This window comes from Ranitomeya variabilis, chromosome 1, assembly GCF_051348905.1.
Source record: "Ranitomeya variabilis isolate aRanVar5 chromosome 1, aRanVar5.hap1, whole genome shotgun sequence".
NCBI classification, from domain to species: domain Eukaryota; kingdom Metazoa; phylum Chordata; class Amphibia; order Anura; family Dendrobatidae; genus Ranitomeya; species Ranitomeya variabilis.
The window spans coordinates 981,155,456-981,177,130 of NC_135232.1; the positions used below are offsets into that span (position 1 = coordinate 981,155,456).

At 49.7% G+C, this 21,675-nt stretch overlaps 1 protein-coding gene across 2 annotated transcripts in view; it reads left to right on the plus strand.

The window, feature by feature from the left end:
• The first annotated feature begins 5,400 nt into the window (after positions 1-5,400).
• TMEM144 (transmembrane protein 144) overlaps positions 5,401-21,675 on the plus strand; it is a 39,280-nt gene continuing 23,005 nt past the window's right edge. Inside the window, exons 1-3 of one of the 2 annotated variants that reach the window (XM_077279406.1) lie at positions 5,401-5,543; positions 6,911-7,083; positions 15,963-16,085. In XM_077279406.1, coding sequence (XP_077135521.1) covers positions 6,942-7,083; positions 15,963-16,085 — 265 coding nt within the window. In that variant the 5' untranslated portion in view covers positions 5,401-5,543; positions 6,911-6,941. The remainder of the gene's footprint in view (positions 5,544-6,910; positions 7,084-15,962; positions 16,086-21,675) is intronic. The other variant, XM_077279407.1, reaches the window with a different exon arrangement.

Below are 21,675 nucleotides of genomic sequence, written 5' to 3' on the forward strand. Positions count from 1 at the left end.
GGGAGGGTGGGGAGGATGCCCAAAGAAGTCACATGGGAGGGTGGGGAGAATGCCCAAAGAGGTCACATGGGAGGGTGGGGAGGATGCCCAAAGAAGTCACATGGGAGGGTAGAGAGGATGCCCGAAGAAGTCACATCGGAGGGCGGGGAGGATGCCCAAAAAGGTCACATGGGAGGGCGGGGAGGATGCCCAAAGAGGTATCATGGGAAGGTGGGGAGGATGCCAAAAAAGAAGTCTCATGGGAGGGTGGAGAGGATGCCCAAAGAGGTCGCATGGGAGGGTGGGGAGGATGCCCAAAGAAGTCATATGGGAGAGTAGAGAGGATGCCCAAAGAGGTCACATGGGAGGGTGAGGAGGATGCCCAAAGAAGTCACATGGGAGGGTGGGGAGGATGCCCAAAGAGGTCACATGGGAGGGTAGAGAGGATGCCCGAAGAGATCACATGGGAGGGTGGAGAGGATGCCCAAAGAGGTCACATGGGAGGGTGGGAAGGATGCCCGAAGAGATCACATGGGAGGGTGGGGAGGATGTCCAAAGAGGTCACAGGGGAGGGTAGAGAGGATGCCCGAAGAGATCACATGGGAGGGTGGAGAGGATGCCCATAGAGGTCACATGGGAGGGTAGAGGATGCCCGAAGAGGTCACATGGGAGGGCGGGGAGGGTGCCCAAAAAGGTCACATGGGAGGGTGGGGAGGAGGTCCAAAGAGGTCACATGGGAGGGTGGAGAGGATGCCCAAAGAAGTCACATGGGAGGGTAGAGAGGATGCCCAAAGAGGTCACATTGGAGGGTGGGAAGGATGCTCGAAGAGATCACATGGGAGGGTGGGGAGGATGTCCAAAGAGGTCACATGGGAGGGTGCAGAGGATGCCCAAAGAGGTCACATGGGAGAGTGGGGAGGATGCCCAAAGAAGTCACATGGGAGGGTGGGGTGGATGCCCAAAGAGGTCACATGGGAGGGTGGGAAGGATACCCAAATAAGTCACATGGGAGGGTGGGGTGGATGCCCCAAGATGTCACATGGGAGGGTACAGAGGATGCCCGAAGAGATCACATGGGAGGGTGGAGAGGATGCCCAAAGAGGTCACATGGGAAGGTGGGAAGGATGCCCAAAGAGATCACATGGGAGGGTGGGGAGGATGTCCAAACAGGTCACATGGGGGGTAGAGAGAATGCCCAAAGAAGTTACATGGGAGGGTAGAGAGGATGCCCAAAGAGGTCACATGAGAGGGTGGGGAGGATGCCCGAAGAGATCACATGGGAAGGTGGGGAGGATGTCCAAAGAGGTCACATGGGAGGGTGGAGCGGATGCCCAAAGAAGTCACATGGGAGGGTAGAGAGGATGCCCAAAGAGGTCACATGGGAGGGTGGGGAGGATGCCCAAAGAAGTCACATGGGAGGGTAGAGAGGATTCCCAAAGAGGCCACATGGGAGGGTGGGGAGGATACCCAAAGAAGTCACATGGGAGGGTAGAGTGGATGCCCAAAGTGGTCACATGGGAGGGTAGTGAGGAGGATGCCCGAAGAGATCACATGGGAGGGTAGAGAGGATGTCCGAATAGATCACATGGGAGTGTGGGGAGGATGCCCAAAGAGGTCACATGGGAGGGTGGAGAGGATACCCAAAGAAGTCACATGGGAGGGTAGAGTGGATGCCCAAAGAGGTCACATGGGAGGGTAGTGAGGAGTATGCCCGAAGAGATCACATGGGAGGGTAGAGAGGATGTCCGAATAGATCACATGGGAGGGTGGGGAGGATGCCCAAAGAAGTCACATGGGAGGGTGGAGAGGATGCCCAAAGAAGTCACATGGGAGGGTAGAGAGGATGCCCGAAGAGGTCACAGGGGAGGGCGTGGAGGATGCCCAAAAAGGTCACATGGGAGGGCGGGGAGGATGCCCAAAGAGGTAATATGGGAGGGTGGGGAGGATGCCCAAAGAAGTCACATGGGAGGGTGGGGAGGATGCCCAAAGAGGTCACATGGGAGGGTGGGGAGGATGCCCAAAGAAGTCACATGGGAGGGTAGAGAGGATGCCCGAAGAGGTCACATGGGAGGGCGGGGAGGATGCCCAAAGAGGTCACATGGGAGGGTAGAGAGGATGCCCAAAGAGGTCACATGGGAGGGTGGGAAGGATGCCCGAAGAGATCACATGGGAGGGTGGGGAGGATGTCCAAACAGGTCACGTGGGGGGTAGAGAGAATGCCCAAAGAAGTCACATGGGTGGGTAGAGAGGATGCCCAAAGAGGTCACATGGGAGGGTGGGGTGGATGCCCGAAGAGCTCACATTGGAGGGTGTGGAGGATGTCCAAAGAGGTCACACAGGAGGGTGGAGAGGATGCCCAAAGATGTCACATGGGAGGGTAGAGAGGATGCCCAAAGAGGTCACATGGGAGGGTGGAGAGGATGCCCAAAGAAGTCACATGGGAGGGTGGAGAGGATGCCCAAAGAGGTCACATGGGAGGGTGGAGAGGATGCCCGAAGAGATCACATGGGAGGGTAGAAAGGATGCCCGAATAGATCACATGGGAGGGTGGAGAGGATGCCCAAAGAAGTCACATGGGAGGGTGGGGAGGATGCCCAAAGAGTTCACATGGGAGGGTGGGGAAGATGCCCAAAGAAGTCACATGGGAGGGTAGAGAGGATGCCCGAAGAAGTCACATGGGAGGGCGGGGAGGATGCCCAAAAAGGTCACATGGGAGGGCGGGGCGGATGCCCAAAGAGGTAACATGGGAAGGTGGGGAGGATGCCAAAAAAGAAGTCACATGGGAGGGTGGGGAGGATGCCCAAAGAGGTCGCATGGGAGGGTGGGGAGGATGCCCAAAGAAGTCACATGGGAAGGTAGAGAGGATGCCCAAAGAGGTCACATGGGAGGATGGGGAGGATGTCCAAAGATGTCACATGGGAGGGTGGAGAGGATACCCAAAGAAGTCACATGGGAGGGTAGAGAGGATGCCCAAAGAGGTCACATGGGAGGGTGGGGAGGATGCCCAAAGAAGTCACATGGGAGGGTGGAGAGGATGCCCAAAGAGGTCACATGGGAGGGTGGGAAGGATGCCCGAAGAGATCACATGGGAGGATGTCCAAAGAGGTCACATGGGAGGGTAGAGAGGATGCCCAAAGAGATCACATGGGAGGGTGGAGAGGATGCCCAAAGAAGTCACATGGGAGGGTAGAGGATGCCCAAAGAGGTCACATGGGAGGGTGGGGAGGATGTCCAAAGAGGTCACATGGGAGGGCGGGGAGGATGCCCAAAAAGGTCACATGGGAGGGTGGGGAGGAGGTCCAAAGAGGTCACATGGGACGGTGGAGAGGATGCCCAAAGAAGTCACATGGGAGGGTAGAGAGGATGCCCAAAGAGGTCACATGGGAGGGTGGGAAGGATGCCCGAAGAGATCACATGGGAGGGTTGGGAGGATGTCCAAAGAGGTCACATGGGAGGGTGGAGAGGATGCTCAAAGAGGTCACATAGGAGGGTGGGGAGGATGCCCAAAGAAGTCACATGGGAGGGTGGGGTGGATGCCCAAAGAGGTCACATGGGAGGGTGGGGAGGATGCCCAAAGAAGTCACATGGGAGGGTGGGGTGGATGCCCCAAGAGGTCACATGGGAGGGTACAGAGGATACCCGGAGAGATCACATGGGAGGGTGGAGAGGATGCCCAAAGAGGTCACATGGGAGGGTGGGAAGGATGCCCGAAGAGATCACATGGGAGGGTGGGGAGGATGTCCAAACAGGTCACATGGGGGGTAGAGAGAATGCCCAAAGAAGTCACATGGGAGGGTAGAGAGGATGCCCAAAGAGGTCACATGGGTGGGTGGGGAGGATGCCCGAAGAGATCACATGGGAAGGTGGGGAGGATGTCCAAAGAGGTCACATGGGAGGGTGGAGAGGATGCCCAAAGAAGTCACATGGGAGGGTAGAGAGGATGCCCAAAGAGGTCACATGGGAGGGTGGGGAGGATGCCCAAAGAAGTCACATGGGAGGGTAGAGAGGATGCCCAAAGAGGTCACATGGGAGGGTCAAGAGGATGCCCAAAGAGGCCACATGGGAGGGTGGGGAGGATACCCAAAGAAGTAACATGGGAGGTAGAGTGGATGCCCAAAGTGGTCACATGGGAGGGTAGTGAGGAGGATGCCCGAAGAGATCACATGGGAGGGTAGAGAGGATGTCCGAATAGATCACATGGGAGGGTGGGGAGGATGCCCAAAGAGGTCATATGGGAGGGTGGATAGGATACCCAAAGAAGTCACATGGGAGGGTAGAGTGGATGCCCAAAGAGGTCACATGGGAGGGTAGTGAGGAGGATGCCCGAAGAGATCACATGGGAGGGTAGAGAGGATGTCCGAATAGATCACATGGGAGGGTGGGGAGGATGCCCAAAGAAGTCACATGGGAGGGTGGGGAGGATGCCCAAAGAAGTCACATGGGAGGGTAGAGAGGATGCCCGAAGAGGTCACAGGGGAGGGCGGGGAGGATGCCCAAAAAGGTCACATGGGAGGGCGGGGAGGATGCCCAAAGAGGTAATATGGGAGGGTGGGGAGGATGCCCAAAGAAGTCACATGGGAGGGTGGGGAGGATGCCCAAAGAGGTCACATGGGAGGGTGGGGAGGATGCCCAAAGAAGTCACATGGGAGGGTAGAGAGGATGCCCGAAGAGGTCACATGGGAGGGCGGGGAGGATGCCCAAAGAGGTCACATGGGAGGGTAGAGAGGATGCCCGAAGAGGTCACATGGGAGGTCTGGGAGGATTCCTGAAGAGGTCACATGGGATGGCGGGGAGGATGCCCAAAGAGGTAACATGGGAGGGTAGAGAGGATGCCCAAAGAGGTCACATGGGAGGTCTGGGAGGATTCCTGAAGAGATCACATGGGATGGCGGGGAGGATGCCCAAAGAGGTAACATGGGAGGGTGTGTGATATGATTTTCGATGGGAATGTAAATGAGTGATTGGTGACGATGTGGAGTAGGTGGTGGGACTGTGCAAGGTTGGAGGGTTGGAGGCAGAGCTGGGGTGGAGCCAGTATGGGGCCCTGAAATTCCTGGTGGCAGCCCTGTTTGCTGCTAATAGATGTGCACCACTACATCCTGTATAACACACTGAGATGATTATCTCCCACACTTCCATAATATACTGTATTTTGAGTTTTAAAAAATCAATTACCGTAGGCAAAATGCATTACTCCCATGTAAAGAATTGATCTTATTGCTTAAATTGTGACCTAAATGCAATCCTATGTGTTCTTCTGAGCTATTTACAAGCTTTATGTGGAAAGAGATTAGAAAAGTCAATAATGCAGAGAAACCCCCTCCCTGTGTGCCGCCCACCAGCACTGCCAGGCAGCGGCTCACAGACCACGCCCACAGACCACGCCCACAGACCACGCCCACCGGCGCAGCTCCCCGGCTTAGCCCAACCCCCGTTGGAGGTGAGCAGACACAATACAATACAGAGCCGGACTTCTCGATCACGTGATCAGGAAGACAGTCACCTGACACGCTTCAAGACAGTTCATGAGGAATCCTAGCCCAGTGAGTCCGGGAGTGGAGCTGGTGAGTGGGCGGCTGTGTGTTGTTTCTCTGCACGGTACGGGGCGCTGCTGTGTGCGGTGACACTAGGTGCGGGCCAGTGACAGTGAGCGCTCATTATCACACTGCAATACCGCACTATTCACTGGGTGCAGGCTCCCTGACCGGCTGTTACTAAACTACAACTCCCAGGGTTCTTGCACATCCGGCAGTTCTACTGTTACACTGCTAACTTTATAAATGAAATGTGATTTTTTTTTTAAGCTCTCCTATTTCCTTAAAGGGGTCCTCCTATGAGGCAATGATCACATGTATAGGTTATACCTTTATGGTGTGGCGGGGGGCCGGACGCTGGGACAAGCACTGCCTGCCAGAACTGGGCCCGTTCATCCCTGTTAGAATGGACCGTCCGTGCACCAGTTCTGTGCCGCTACCACCGCGCCATTCATTCCATATGGCGGAGTGCAGGGCTTGGCGGTCCCATAGTTAATAGCTGGGGAGTGGCGGCTCCAATCTGATGGGGATATAGAATTGCCCCGTTCTGCCAATCATGCGGATCTCAGCAATCAGAACCTCGCCGACCGATCAATAGATGTATCGATAATCACTTATCCTGTGAGTGGGTGATGACTATGGCTCTGACCTATGGGACCCCACCACTACACAACTGATTGTTAGACATTCTGCAGTTTGATGCTTGCTAAGATGAGAACACCCATTTGCTCACTATATAAATGATGTAATATTTCATGTATTAGTCAGCTGAGCAGTGGATGCAGCTGTATCTGAGGACTGTAGGCAGCGATCTGTCAGCCAAATAGCAGGAGCTGCACTATAATGCAGTGTTCCCCGACTTGTGGCTCTCCACCTCCCATCATGCCCGGACAGTCTGCAGCTAACGGCATGATGGGAAATGTAGAGCCGCACGCTGGGGATCACTGCTGTAATGTATCGGTCTGTCGTTCAGCTCACAGAGCATTGCTAGGGTTAGGCAGAGAACGGTCCCTGTGCTTTCCACTTCTTTGAAGTCTTTCAGTGATGGCTGCCACCTTATAGCATGTATCACGGGCATCTATACATGATGACTTCTTCAGTAACTAGTCACAACATATATGTAGGTAATGGATAGGTGATCCGATGCCATACGTCACCCATAGGCTGTAGTAGCTGCTGAAAAGCTCGTGATGGATGTTAGATGCCATTATAGTCTATGCGTTACCGATGGCGCTGTTATGTTTTCCTGGCACATATCGTAAGTATAACGACAAAACAGGACGTTTTAGGGTTGATATCTCTGTGTAACCATCACCTAATTGTGATTATGAAGTTTGGCAACGTAACTTTTTTGTAGACTTTCTTTTGAAAGGTAATTTTTTTATTTTATTTTGTAGATTGAGAGAGAGATCCTGTAAAAACGGAGTCATGGAGGACTGGCTAACGGACACTAACCATTCTGACAGCAGTAACAGTTCTCATTTAGCCCTCGGCTTCACATCCTCCGTCATATCTGTTGTTTTATATGGGTCTAACTTTGTCCCTGTAAAGAAGTTTGACACTGGCGATGGTAAGGTATCCTGGTGTACACTTCACCATGTTTTATGTGTATTGTTGGTGAATGTTGCGTTACATGTCCCATGTACTGACATACACTGCACAAAAAAAATAAAGGGAACACTAAAATCCCACATCCTAGATATCACTGAATGAAATATTCCACTTGCAAATCTTTATTCATTACAGAGAGGAATGCGTTGAGAACAATAAAACATAAAAATGATTAACGTAAATCACAACTAATATTTCATGGAGATCTAAATTTGGAATGATGCTCAAAATCAAAGTGGAAAATCAAATTACAGGCTGGCCCAACTTCAGTGGAAATGCCTCAAGACAAGGAAATGATGCTCAGTAGTGTGTGTGGCCTCCATGTGCCTGTATGATCTCCCTACAACGCCTGGGCATGCTCCTGATGAGGAGGCAGATGGTCTCCTGAGGGATCTCCTCCCAGACCTGGACTAAAGCATCCGCCATCTCCTGGACAGTCTGTGGTGCAACGTGACGTTGGTGGATGGTGCGAGACATGATGTCTTAGATGTTTTCAATCGGATTCAGGTCTGGGGAACGGGTGGGCCAGTCCATAGCTTCAATGCCTTCATCTTGCAGGACCTGCTGACACACTCCAGTCACATGAGCTCTGGCATTGTCCTGCATTAGGAGGAACCCAGGGACAACCGCACCAGCATATGGTCTCACAAGGGGTCTGAGGATCTCATCTCCGTACCTAATGGCAGTCAGGCTACCTCTGGCGAGCACATGGAGGGCTGTGCGGCCCTCCAAACAAATGCTACCCCACATCATTACTGACCCACTGCCAGATCGGTCATTCTGAAGGATGTTCCAGGCAGCAGATCGCTCTCCACGGCGTCTCCAGACTCTGTCACGTCTGTCACATGTGCTCAGTGTGAACCTGCTTTGATCTGTGAAGAGCACAGGGCGCCAGTGGTAAATTTGCCAATCCTGGTGTTCTGTGGCAAATGCCAAGCATCCTGCACAGTGTTGGGCTGTGAGCACAACCCCCATCCATGGACGTCGGGCACTCAGACCATCCTCATGGAGTCGGTTTCTAACCGTTTGTGCAGACACATGCACATTTGTGGCCTGCAGGAGCTCATTTTGCAGGGCTCTGGCAGTGCTCCTCCTGTTCCTCCTTGCACAAAGGCTGAGGTAGCGGTCCTGCTGCTGGGTTTTTGCCCTCCTACGGCCTCCACATCTCCTGGTGTACTGGCCTGTCTCCTTGTAGCGCCTCCAGCCTCTGGACACTACGCTGACAGACACAGCAAACCTTCTTGCCACAGCTCACATTGATGTTCCATCCTGGATGAGCTGCACTACCTGAGCCACTTGTGTGGGTTGTAGAGTCCGTCTCATGCTACCACGAGTGTGAAAGCACAACCGATATTCAAAAGTGACCAAAACATCAGCCAGAAAGCTTTGGTACTGAGATGTAGTCTGTGATTCCCACCTGCAGAACCACTCCTTTATTGAGTGTGTCTTGATAATTGCCAATAATTTTCATCTGTTGTCTATTCCATTTGCACAACAGCATGTGAAATTGATTGTCAAACAGTGTTGCTTCCTAAGTGGACAGTTTGATTTCACAGAAGTTTGATTTACTTGGAGTTATATTCTGTTATTTAAGTGTTCCCTTTATTTTTTTTGAGCAGTGTATAAGGATAGTAAGGGCCTGTACAAGGATGGTGCTATGGAGAATCCATCCACTTCTGGGCAGACTGCAATGTGTGCGTATATAGTATCTATGCTCGTGAAAATTACTTAGCAGAATTATGAACAACACATCCATGTGGGCGGTTAATGCAGTAGGAGCTCCAGCCGCAGGTTGGTGACACCAGAGCAACTGAGCCAAACTCGCCGGTTAGTATAGTGGGCGCCACACTCCACCACACTGCTGAGTGCAGGGCACAGTGGTGTGAATTTGGATGAGACGGCTTCCTTCTCAACTGCAGCTTGTTGCCACCCACGTCACGCTGTATGTTCCTGCACAGCGCTTCGATGTGGGTGCTGAGTGAGTGTACAGGAGCCAATCTTCGCTACACTGGTAAGTGGGTAGCGCAGCACTGGTCTCCCTCCACCGACCCTGGTGGTGAGTGGGGATCATAGTGTTCTCTACAGTATAAATAATTAGGCATCAAGTACCCCTCTATTGACCCATGTGTATAACTGCCTTAGCACGTCATATTATTATTCATCCACATGGTGGCAGTACTTTGGTTACAAACAGACACATGACACACTAAAGTGTGTGTGTAATCTATATACAACTCCTGGCAAACATTATGGAATCACCGGCCTTGGAGGATGTTCATTCAGTTGTTTAATTTTGTAGAAAAAAAGCCGATCACAGATATGGCACAAAACTAAAGTCATTTCAAATGGCAACTTTCTGGCTTTAAGAAACTAAAAGAAATCAAGAACAAAAAATGCGGTAGTCAGTAATGGTTACTTTTTTAACCAAGCATAGGGAAAAAATTACGGAATCACTCAATTCTGAGGAAAAAAAATCTGGAATCATGAAAAACTAAGAAACAGAAAAACACTCCAGCACATCACTAGTATTTTGTTGCACCACCTCTGGCTTTTATAACAGCTTTCAGTCTCTGAGGCATGGACTTAATGAGTGCCAAACAGTACTCCTCATCAATCTGGCTCCAACTTTCTCTGATTGCTGTTGCCAGATCAGCTTTGCAGGTTGGAGCCTTGTCATGGACCATTTTCTTCAACTTCCACCAAAGATTTTCAATTGGATTGAGATCCAGACTATTTGCAGGCCATGACATTGACCTTATGTGTATTTTTTCATCTTGAAAAATGATTTCATCATCCCCAAACATCCTTTCAATTGATGGGATAAGAAAAGTGTTCAAAATATCAACATAAACTTGTACATTTATTGAAGACTAGATGGTGGCCTGATTCTAACGCATCGGGTATTCTAGAATATGTATATATGTGTGTCTGTATGTCGCGCTTAGCACAGCCACGTAGTATATAGCACAGCCACGTAGTATATAGCACAGCCACGTAGTATATAGCACAGCCACGTAGTATATAGCACAGCCACGTAGTATATAGCACAGCCACGTAGTATATAACACATCCCATGTAGTATATAGCAGTGTGGGCACCATATCCCTGTTAAAAACAATTAAAATTAAAAATAGTTATATAGTCGCCCTCCGTTGTTCACTGAAGCTGTCCCGATGCGCGCGATGCTGCCGCCAGCTTCCGTTCCCAGTGATGCATTGCGAAATTACCCAGATGACTTAGCGGAGACCGCTAAGTCATCTGGGTAATTTCGCAATGCATCACTGGGAACGGAAGCTGGCGGCAGCATCGCGCGCATCGGTGGACGGCGGAAGGTGAGAATAGCACAATTTTTTAATTATTATTTTTAACCCCTTTCTGACATCGGACGTACTATCCCGTCGAGGTGAGGTGGGTCCGTATGACCACCGATGGGATAGTACGTCCAGCGCGATCGGCTGCGTTCAAGGGGGGAGCGCGGCCGATCGCGGCAGGGTGTCAGCTGACTATCACAGATGACATCCGGAACTATGTGCCAGGAGCGGTCACGGACCGCCCCCAGCACATTAACCCCCGGCACACTGCGATCAAACATGATCGCAGTGTTCCGGCGGTATAGGGAAGCATCGCACAGGGAGGGGGCTCCCTGCGGGCTTCCCTGAGACCCCCGGAGCAACGCGATGTAATCGCGTTGCTCCGAGGGTCTCTTACCTCCTCCCTGCAGCAGGCCCGGATCCAAGATGGCCGCGGCATCCGGGTCCTGCAGGGAGGTGGCTTCACAGCCTCCTGGAGCTGTGCACGTCAGATCGCCGATCTGACACAGTGCACAGCAAAGTGTCAGATCGGCGATCTTACACTATATAACATCATGCCCCCCCCCTGGGGCAATGTTATAGTGTAAAAAAAAAACAAACAAAATCCCCCCCAAAAAAATATATTGTTCCTATAAATACATTTCATTATCTATATAAAAAAAAACCAATAAAAGTACACATATTTAGTATCGCCGCGTCCGTAGCGACCCGACCTATAAAACTGTCCCACTAGTTAACCCCTTCAGTGAACATTGTAAAAAAAAACGAGGCAAAAAACAACGCTTTATTATCATACCGCCAAATAAAAAGTGGAATAACATGCGATCAAAAAGACGGATATAAATAACCATGGTACTGCTGAAAACATCTTGTCCCGCAAAAAACGAGCCACCATACGGCGTCATCAAAGAAAAAAGAAAAAAGTTATAGTCCTCAGAATAAAGCGATGCAAAAATAATTATTTTTTCTATAAAATAGTTTTTATCGTATAAAAGCACCAAAACATAAAAAAATGATATAAATGAGGTATCGCTGTAATCATACTGGCCCGAAGAATAAAACTGCTTTATCCATTTTACCAAACGCGGAACGGTATAAACGCCTCTCCCAAAAGAAATTCATGAATAGCTGGTTTTTGGTCATTCTGCCTCACAAAAATTGGAATAAAAAGCGATCAAAAAATGTCACGTGCCCAAAAATGTTACAAATAAAAACGTCAACTCGTCCCGCAAAAAACAAGACCTCACATGACTCTGTGGACCAAAATATGGAAAAATTATAGCTCTCAAAATGTGGTAACGCAAAAAATATTTTTTGCATTAAAAAGCGTCTTTCAGTGTGTGACGGCTGCCAATCATAAAAATCCACTAAAAAACCCGCTATAAAAGTAAATCAAACCCCCCTTCATCACCCCCTTAGTTAGCGAAAAATTAAAAAAATGTATTTCCATTTTTCCCATTAGGGTTAGGGCTAGGGTTAGGGATAGGGCTAGGGTTTGGGTTAGGGCTAGGGTTAAGGCTACAGTTAGGGTTGGGGCTAAAGTTAGGGTTAGGGTTGGGGCTAAAGTTAGGGTTAGGGTGTGGATTACATTTACGGTTGGGATTAGGGTTGGGATTAGAGTTAGGGGTGTGATTAGGGTTACCTTTGGGATTAGGGTTAGAGATGTGTTTGGATTAGGGTTTCAGTTATAATTGGGGGGTTTTCCCGTGTGCCCAAACAGGGGTTTACCCCAACATATGGGGTATCAGCGTACTCAGGATACATTGGACAACAACTTTTCGGGTCCAATTTCTCCTGTTACCCTTGGGAAAATACAAAACTGGGGGCTAAAAAATAATTTTAGTGGAAAAAAAAATATTTTTTATTTTCACGGCTCTGCGTTATAAACTGTAGTGAAACACTTGGGGGTTCAAAGTTCTCACAACACATCTAGATAAGTTCCTTGGGGGGTCTAGTTTCCAATATGGGGTCACTTGTGGGGGGTTTCTACTGTTTACGTACATTAGGGGCTCTGCAAACTCAATGTGACGCCTGCAGACCAATCCATCTAAGTCTGCATTCCAAATGACGCTCCTTCCCTTCCGAGCTCTGGCATTCGCTCAAATGGTGGTTCCCCCCACATATGGGGTATCAGCGTACTCAGGACAAATTGTACAACAACTTATTGGGGCCCAATTTCTTCTCTTACCCTTGGGAAAATAAAAAATTGGGGGCGAAAAGATCATTTTTGTGAAAAAATATGATTTTTTTTATTTTTACGGCTCTGCATTATAAACTTCTGTGAATCACTTAATGGGTCAAAGTGCTCACCACACATCTAGATAAGTTCCTTAAGGGGTCTACTTTCCAAAATGGTGTCACTTGTGGGGGGTTTCAATGTTTAGGCACATCAGGGGCTCTCCAAACTCAACATGGCGTCCCATCTCAATTCCAGTCAATTTTGCATTGAAAAGTCAAATGGCACTCCTTCGCTTCCTACCATGCGCCCAAACAGTGGTTTACCCCCACATATGGGGTATCGTCGTACTCAGGACAAATTGTACAACAACTTTTGGGGTCCATTTTCTCCTGTTACCCTTGGTAAAATAAAACAAATTGGAGCTGAAGTAAATTTTTTGTGAAAAAAAGTTAAATGTTCATTTTTAGTTAAACATTCCAAAAATTCCTGTGAAACACCTTAAGGGTTAATAAACTTCTTGAATGTGGTTTTGAGCACCTTGAGGGGTGCAGTTTTTAGAATGGTGTCACACTTGGGTATTTTCTATCATATAGACCCCTCAAAATGACTTCAAATGAGATGTGGTCCCTAAAAAAAAAAATGGTGTTGTAAAAATGAGAAATTGCTGGTCAACTTTTAACCCTTATAACTCCCTAACAAAAAAAAATTTTTGTTCCCAAATTGTGCTGATGTAAAGTAGACATGTGGGAAATGTTACTTAAGTATTTTGTGTGACATATCTCTGTGATTTTATTGCATAAAAATTCAAAGTTGGAAAATTGTGAAATTTTCAAAATTTTCGCCAAATTTCCATTTTTTTCACAAATAAACGCAGGTAATATCAAAGAAATGTTATCACTATCAAGAAGTACAATATGTCACGAGAAAACAAAGTCAGAATCACCGGGATCCTTTGAAGCGTTCCAGAGTTATAACCTCATAAAGGGACAGTGGTCAGAATTGTAAAAATTGGCCGTCATTAACGTGCAAACCACCCTTGGGGGTAAAGGGGTTAACATTATATCTTTTTACTGTTGATGCTGCATAGGCAGCATCAATAGTAAAAAGTTGGTCTGGGATGGGGCGACACACTGGCACTGACTGGAGGGGAGTAGGGAGGGGGCACTGATTTGAGGAGACTAGGGAGGGGCCAATTCGCAGCCGGACTAAGCCTGTCGCTGATTGGTCACAACCGGCCAGGCGCGACCAATCAGCGACATGGGATTTCCCTTACGGAAGTTGGGTACAGACAGACAGTCAAACAGACGGAAGTACCCCTTAGACAAATGACAGCCATCTCCCCAGTATCTTTACCTGCCGTGCAGCCCCATATCAGCAATGACTGTGGAAATTTGCATGTTCTCTTCAGGCAGTCATCTTTATACATCTCATTGGAACGGCACCAAACAAAAGTTCCAGCATCATCACCTTGCCCAATGCAGATTCGTGATTCATCACTGAATATGACTTTCATCCAGTCATCCACAGTCCATGATTGCTTTTCCTTAGCCCATTGTAACCTTGTTTTATTCTGTTTAGGTGTTAATGATGGCTTTCGTTTAGCTTTTCTGTATCTAAATCCCATTATCTTTAGGCGGTTTCTCACAGTTCGGTCACAGACGTTGGCTCCAGTTTCCACCCATTCGTTCCTCATTTGTTTTGTTGGGCATTTCCTGTTTTGGAGACATATTGCTTTAAGTTTCCGGTCTTGACGCTTTGATGTCTTCCTTGGTCTACCAGTATGTTTGCCTTTAACAACCTTCCCATGTTGTTTGTATTTGGTCCAGATTTTAGACACAGCTGACTGTGAACAACCAACATCTTTTGCAACATTGCGTGATGATTTACCCTCTTTTAAGAATTTGATAATCCTCTCCTTTGTTTCAATTGACATCTGTCATGTTGGAGCCATGATTCATGTCAGTCCACTTGGTGTAATAGCTCTCCAAGGTGTGATCACTCCTCTATAGATGCAGACTAACGTGTAGATCTAATTTGATGCAGGTGTTAGTTTTGGGTATGAAAATTTACAGGGTGATTCCATAATTTTTACCTCAGAATTGAGTGACTTCATAATTTTTCCCCTATGCTTGGTTAAAAAAAGGACCATTACTGACTACCACATTGTTTGTTCTTGATTTCTGTTAGTGTTTCTTAAAGCCAGAAAGTTGTTATTTGAAATGACGTTAGTTTTGTGCCATGTCTGTGATCTGATTTTTTTTCTACAAAATTAAACAACTGAATGAACATCCTCCAAGGCCGGTGATTCCATAATTTTTGCCAGGGGTGGTATATTCAGCAATGTATGTAACTCAGTCTGAGAGAACATTGTCTGCAGCCTTGGAAAAGCTCCTCTCATATACTTCATTGTTTCCATAGCCTTTTATTCATTTCCCTTGAGGCCAGTTGTCATGTTGTGACTGTGAAATTGCAAATGGTCTCCTATACTGTTCCTCAGGCTAGGGGTCCCTAGCAATCCCTGTCCCCAGTATTACCTCTGATGGTGGGGAGCATCACTAATCTATTAAGTGTATGGGGAGAACACAAACAAGACAGACAGGGTAAAACAGAAGCACAGTCACACAGCACTTTCACAGGGAAAAACACTAAGGAACAAAAGTGTAAAGCCCGTGAGTCAACAAAGTAACATAAAGATACCAAGGAAAAAGGAAAGGCTTCACCAAACACCACTCACAACAGCTTTGGAGTAACCACCAGTTAACCAGGATGTGTCCACCTCTCCAAACCAGAATAGACTGTAGCTGGCGTTACCTGCATAGCTAAGCCAGCATATATAGGTGAGCAGACATGACTTGTTTTCCCCAGCATGTGGCTAAAGGAGAATAACCACCTTAGCCCAGCGAAGATTTAACTCTTGCCAACCTTTCTAGGAGCTGCAGCTCTGAGTCGTTGCCCGAGTCACCTCCTCTGATCATAGGTATCAATGCAGTTAGAAGGAAGAGTGTAAGAATCTGTGGGTTGCACAGACACTGATGCCGCCATGACAGGTGGTGATACTTGCTGAAACCTCCTTGTGACACCAGCGTAGCGGTCTTTCACCTGCATGTGGCTGGTATGCTCTTTCCTGTACAGAGGGCCACCATAATAATACTTATGTGGTATAGGATTTATTTCCATGGAGCCCTGTTATGGACGGATGCCATCACTTTTCTTATATACCTGAAGAGTCTAGTAGTAGAAAACGCAGTGTGCACTGAGCCTAAATTGTGCGGAAATCATACAGAAGCGTGAGCCTTTTTCCGATGATGGCTTTCACTTACTGCCATTGAATCTGTTTTCTGTCTTCAGGCATGTTCTTCCAGTGGATTCTCTGCGCGTCAATATGGATAGTGGCTTTAGTGGTCAACTTAATTCTTCGTTGCCCCAGGTTCTGGCCTCTCGCTATGGTTGGAGGCTGTGTTTGGGCTACAGGTAAAAAAAAAAAAAAAAAAAAGCGCATTTCGTTTTCATTCCAGTTTTGACGTTTTTGCTACTTTTTGACCCAAACATTCATTACCTGCTTCATTACCGGCTTCAGAGTCTTATTTTGTTAAAGGGAATCTGTCAGCAGGTTTTGTAATCTGAGAGCAGATTGCAGGAGCTGAGACCTTGATTCCTGCAATTTACCATTTACTGGTCTTTATGCTGTTTTCTCTGCTTCAGTTCTCCATTTGCTGAGTTCTGTGTGACTCCACCCATATCACTGATTGGCAGCTTTCTGGTTACACTGCATAGGCAGAAAACTGCTAAGCAGTGTAGGGGGCAGGGTTACACAGATCAGGAGGGCTACATGTCACAAGAAACCTAGTCCTGTAGTGATAATTTCCTGCTGATTGTGTGTAAATGACACATCACTGGAATCAGGTTCTCTTCCCCTACGTCATGCTGTTTTCAGATTACATAGCTAAAACCTGATGACAGATTCCCTCTATATGTGTCTTTAGCCTTTACATTTTCTTCATGAGAGCACGGAGAAAACATGTAGTCACCACCTGAGACACCAGAAAGCTTTTTGTATGTTAGTCTAGTGTTCGAGCATTTGTTCTTTCTAAAGTACAGCGATCGCGCAACGTTCCATAATGTGACTCAAGGAACCAAGACAAAACCACTCCTGTCTGTGTTGTCACCGCTGAGTGAGGCAGATGACACTGTACATTGTGGCTCCAGGACGCACCCAGGACATTGAGTATTGTGTTGTGCGCTCTGAATAAGAGGCCGCAGCTCTGCTGTGTCTTCAAGGCCATTCTAGGGACAGAATAATAACTGTTTATATGGGTAATGCTGATCCCATAAGGGGCGTACCTCAGGGAGGTACCCACAGCCATGCACAATCATGGGGACGCAGAAACAATAGGGGTCCCTGGAGTGGCAGTACGATGCTCTCCGCCTGCCTGGGGAGCCCTGTATAAGGGATTAGTGCACCAGTCATTTATCGCTTAAACAAAAATAAACTTTACATTTTTGTGTTAAATGTATTTTTAAAATTTATTTTATTACAAAAAAATCTTGTGATTTTCACACCGGCCACTAAGGCTAAATTAGACTCATGATGGAGGCAGCATTTCTATATGGTGCCTTATCAGTGTGTAATTGAAATGCTAAACGGCCGTCTGTCTCATGAACACATGCAACATGCTAATGAAAGGCCAGTTTTCCCAAATATTTTGTGGTGTTTTTTGTGTCTTGCTGGGAACTGACTGAATTAGTAAGAATAGCCTTTTTCTCCTACGTATCATTGGGGGACACAGGACGAATGGGTGTTATGCTGCTGCCACCAGGAGGACACTAAGTTAAACACACACAAAAGATTAACTCCTCCCCTGCAGTATACACCCACGGGCTGGAGAATCCGGAGCCAGTTCTTACTTAGTGTCTCAGGAGGCACTTGGGTCCTCAGGACCCCACCAATTTTTAATTTAACGGAGAGAAGGGGGCGACAGGCAAATTTTCAGCTCTGATCTCCCCCGCACCAACAACGGGCAAGTACATGGAGCGTTCCTCCTGTATCCTTTCCCGCGACGATGGATGCCAGCCCTGGCTCACTTTTCAGTGTGGCGACGGTTCCTTAGCGTTCCGATCTCCCTCCCTCCCTCTCAGGCGACCACGGGGACTAATCATCCACCTAAGTTTCCTGGAGCCAGGGCACAGCCGGACAGAATGACATGGCGTCCGTGCAGCCGCCCACTGCATCACCACTGAATATAGCGGACGACGCATGGCGGCAGAAGCTCTCCACCCTCTCCCTACCAAGGTGAAGGTGGATGGAGCATTGGTTCCATCGCACAGGGTAAGTGCGGGGGCCGACGAGCTGACAGGGGGGGGGCCCCTTACTCTCTTACTAATGCGGCTCTGCAGCCGCGGGGCAGCGTTATAATTCTGAGGGGGCACGGCGGTCTTTCCGGCGCTCCGTTGGCGCAATGGCACCTCGGCCCGGTCCGGACTCCAGCGCCCGCCTACATGCACGCCTACGTCCGCCCAAGACACGCCCCCTCCCTGGGCGCTTCTCGCTCCCGAGAAGCGCCCTTCTCACATCTCGGCGGCCATCTTGGACCAGGAAGTGCGCTGGCGGTTTTGCAGCAACGCAGTGCACAGGACATCAGGATCTCCCTGCCAGGCCACCGCAGAACTTTGGTGAGACGCACTCAGTAGGATTGTCCCCCCCCCTGCCAGTACGCTCACTTAATCACAAATATGTCACAGTCTAAGCAAAAACGGACTGGAAAGACCCACTCCGTTATTTTTGCTGTGTGCACCTCCTGCAAGGTATCTCTGCCCCGAGGTCACACTGACCCGCTGTGCACCGCCTGCGAAATGTCGGCGGCTCAGGTTACTCCGGCCTCTGACCCGGAATGTAGCGAGCCTAGTACCCCCGCATGGGCGTCCTCCCTCGCTCGATCTGTGGCATCCTTGGAAAGGACGATACAGTCTCTCCGTGAGCCGTCCCTTAGCCAGGGCACTTCCACGGATGATATAACGCGGTCTAAGAACCCCTCTCGGCCTAGAGGTCGTACCGTTTCCAGAAGCCCTCACTCATCCAAAAAGAGGTCCAGGGTAATATCTCCGGTCCGGGATCAGCCTTCCGGCTCAGAGAGCGAAGTCTCTCGTCACTCATCCCCGACTCATAGCAGGGAATCCCTCCTGGACGACGCGTCCAACGCGTCCTGTTCCCCAGAGTATCATCACGATCAAGAGACTTTAGATTCTCTCATAGACTCTGTAAGTCAGACACTACAGTTAGAGGAGGAAACCCCGTCCAAGGTGGTTCATCCCGTATCATTCGGGCGAACCACAAAGGCTCATAAATTTTTTCCTACGCACCCTCAATTCAAGGACATAGTCGATCACCATAGAGTCCGTCCGGATAAACGTTTCTCAGGACAGAAGGCTATGCAATTGAAGTATCCGTTTGCTCAGGACCTAGCTAGGGACTGGTCTCAGTCACCCTCCGTGGACCCGCCAGTGTCGCGGCTAGCCACCAAGGCGGTTCTATCCTCCTCTGAGGGTGCGTCCATCAAGCATCCCACTGATAGACAAATTGAACAGATGGCTCGCTCGGCCTTTGAAGCCTCCTCGGCTTCTCTCTTTCCCTCTTTTGCCGTCACGTGGGTTGCAAAAGCTATGTCCCATTGGGCCGAGTCTTTATCCTCTACAGCACTATGTGCCGACTTACCCCCAGAAATTTCACACCTGGCCACTCAGATCGCTAGAGCGGGGGACTTCGTAGTTTCCGCATCCTTAGACGCGGCCAACTGTGCCTCACAGGCAGCGGCCAATGCTGTCACGATCCGCAGATCCCTTTGGCTCAGGGACTGGAAAGCGGACTCGGGATCCAAAAAATCCCTCACGTCTCTTCCATACCAGGGCGAACGCCTATTTGGGGACAAACTAGACAAAATAATTGCAGACTCCACAGGAGGAAAGAGCAAATTCCTTCCCCAGCAACAAACTTTTCGTCCCTTTCGCAACCAACAGGGCCGAGGCCGATATTTCCGTTTCGGCTCCAATTGGTCCAATCCCTCCTCCGCGCCACCCGGCGTCGGGAGAGGTCAGCGCAAGGACAGAGCCTCCCAGCCGTCTTATAAACCTTCTCCCACTTGGAGAGGCAGACCCAGACAACAGGGATTCCGAGGGTCCAGACCTAACAGGTCTCCACCTCAATGACTCCTGGCAAACGCCGGAGGACACCGACAGAGTAGGCGGCCGCCTACTCTTCTTTCGGGACGCGTGGCTCTCGGTAGTTCCCGACCGATGGGTCCGCGACCTAGTGTCCTCCGGTTACAAGATAGAGTTTGTCTCTCTTCCCCCATCTCGTTTCTTCCAGTCCCCTCCTCCCAGAGCAAGGGTCTGTCAGTACTTCCAGGCCATAAGGTCGCTATGGGAAGACGGGGTCATCATCCCGGTACCTCAGAACGAGAGGTACCAAGGTTTCTATTCCAATCTTTTCATCGTACCAAAAAAGGACGGCTCAGTACGTCCAATATTAGACCTCAAGCTTCTCAACAAGTACGTCCGCGTACATCGATTCCGTATGGAGTCCCTCCGCTCGGTAATTGCCTCTCTGGAAGAGGGCGAGTTCCTTGCATCTCTGGATGTTCAGGACGCTTACCTGCACATTCCCATCCTACCGTCTCATCAGCGTTTCCTCCGCTTCGCGGTCCAGGGGCACCATTTCCAGTTTGTCGCCCTACCCTTCGGGCTGGCCACCGCTCCTCGGGTATTCACCAAGGTCATGGCAGCTGCCGTGGCCATTCTCCATGCTCGAGGCATAGTGGTGTTGCCCTACTTGGACGACATTCTCATAAAAGGCTCCTCTTTTCGATCCTGCTCAGAAGCAGTAGACGTCACCATAAATACCTTTTTGCGCCTGGGTTGGAAAATCAACTTCAAGAAATCTTCCCCAGTCCCGGCTCAAACCATATCCTACCTGGGGATGATCCTAGACTCTTCTCAGGGTCTAGTACTCCTACCTCCGGAAAAGGTATCCACGCTACAGAGAGAAGTCCGAAAGCTTACCCAACCTCGCCCTCACTCCCTACGCTTCTCCATGAGGGTACTCGGCAGGATGGTGGCGGCAATGGAGGCAGTGCCTTTTGCTGTATTTCACCTCCGTCCCCTACAGCACGCCCTTCTAGCAGTATGGGACAGGAATCCTGCCTCGCTCGACCGCCGTCTCCTGCTCTCTCGCCCAATCAGGCAGTCCCTCAGGTGGTGGACCAAGAGGTCCTCCCTGACTCGGGGGAAGTCTTTCCTTCCGGTGCACTGGCTGGTTGTCACAACGGACGCCAGTCTCTTCGGCTGGGGTGCTGTGTTCCAGCGCCACTCGACTCAGGGTCGCTGGTCCCCGCAGGAATCCCAGCTGCCCATCAACATCCTAGAGATTCGGGCAATCAGACTGGCACTCCGCCATTTTCATCCGTTTCTTTCCGGCCGCGCGGTCAGAGTCCAGTCCGACAACGCCACTGCGGTAGCCTACATCAACCGCCAAGGGGGCACTCGCAGCAAAGCGGCCATGGTCGAGGTAACGCTCATTCTCCGCTGGGCCGAGACCAACCACTCCATACTCTCAGCAGTTTACATCCCAGGCGTGGAAAACTGGGAAGCGGACTTTCTCAGTCGCCACAGCCTCGATCCCGGAGAGTGGTCTCTTCATCCCGCAATCTTTCACCAGATATGCTCTCGATGGGGGACTCCGGACGTGGATCTAATGGCATCTCGCCTCAATTGCCAGGTTCCCGTCTTCATGGCCAGGTCTCACGACCCCTCAGCCTTCGGAGCCGATGCTCTCGTCCTCTCATGGCAGGGTTTCAGACTCCCATACATCTTTCCCCCAATTCCCCTTCTGGCAAAGGTAATCAGGAAGGTCAGGGCAGAACGGATTTCAGTAATTCTCATCGCTCCGGACTGGCCGCGCAGGACATGGTACGCCGAGATGGTGCAACTGGTCTCAGACGTACCTTGGAGGCTGCCGAGCCGCGCAGACCTCCTGTCTCAAGGGCCCATTTACCACCCGAACTCAGAGGCC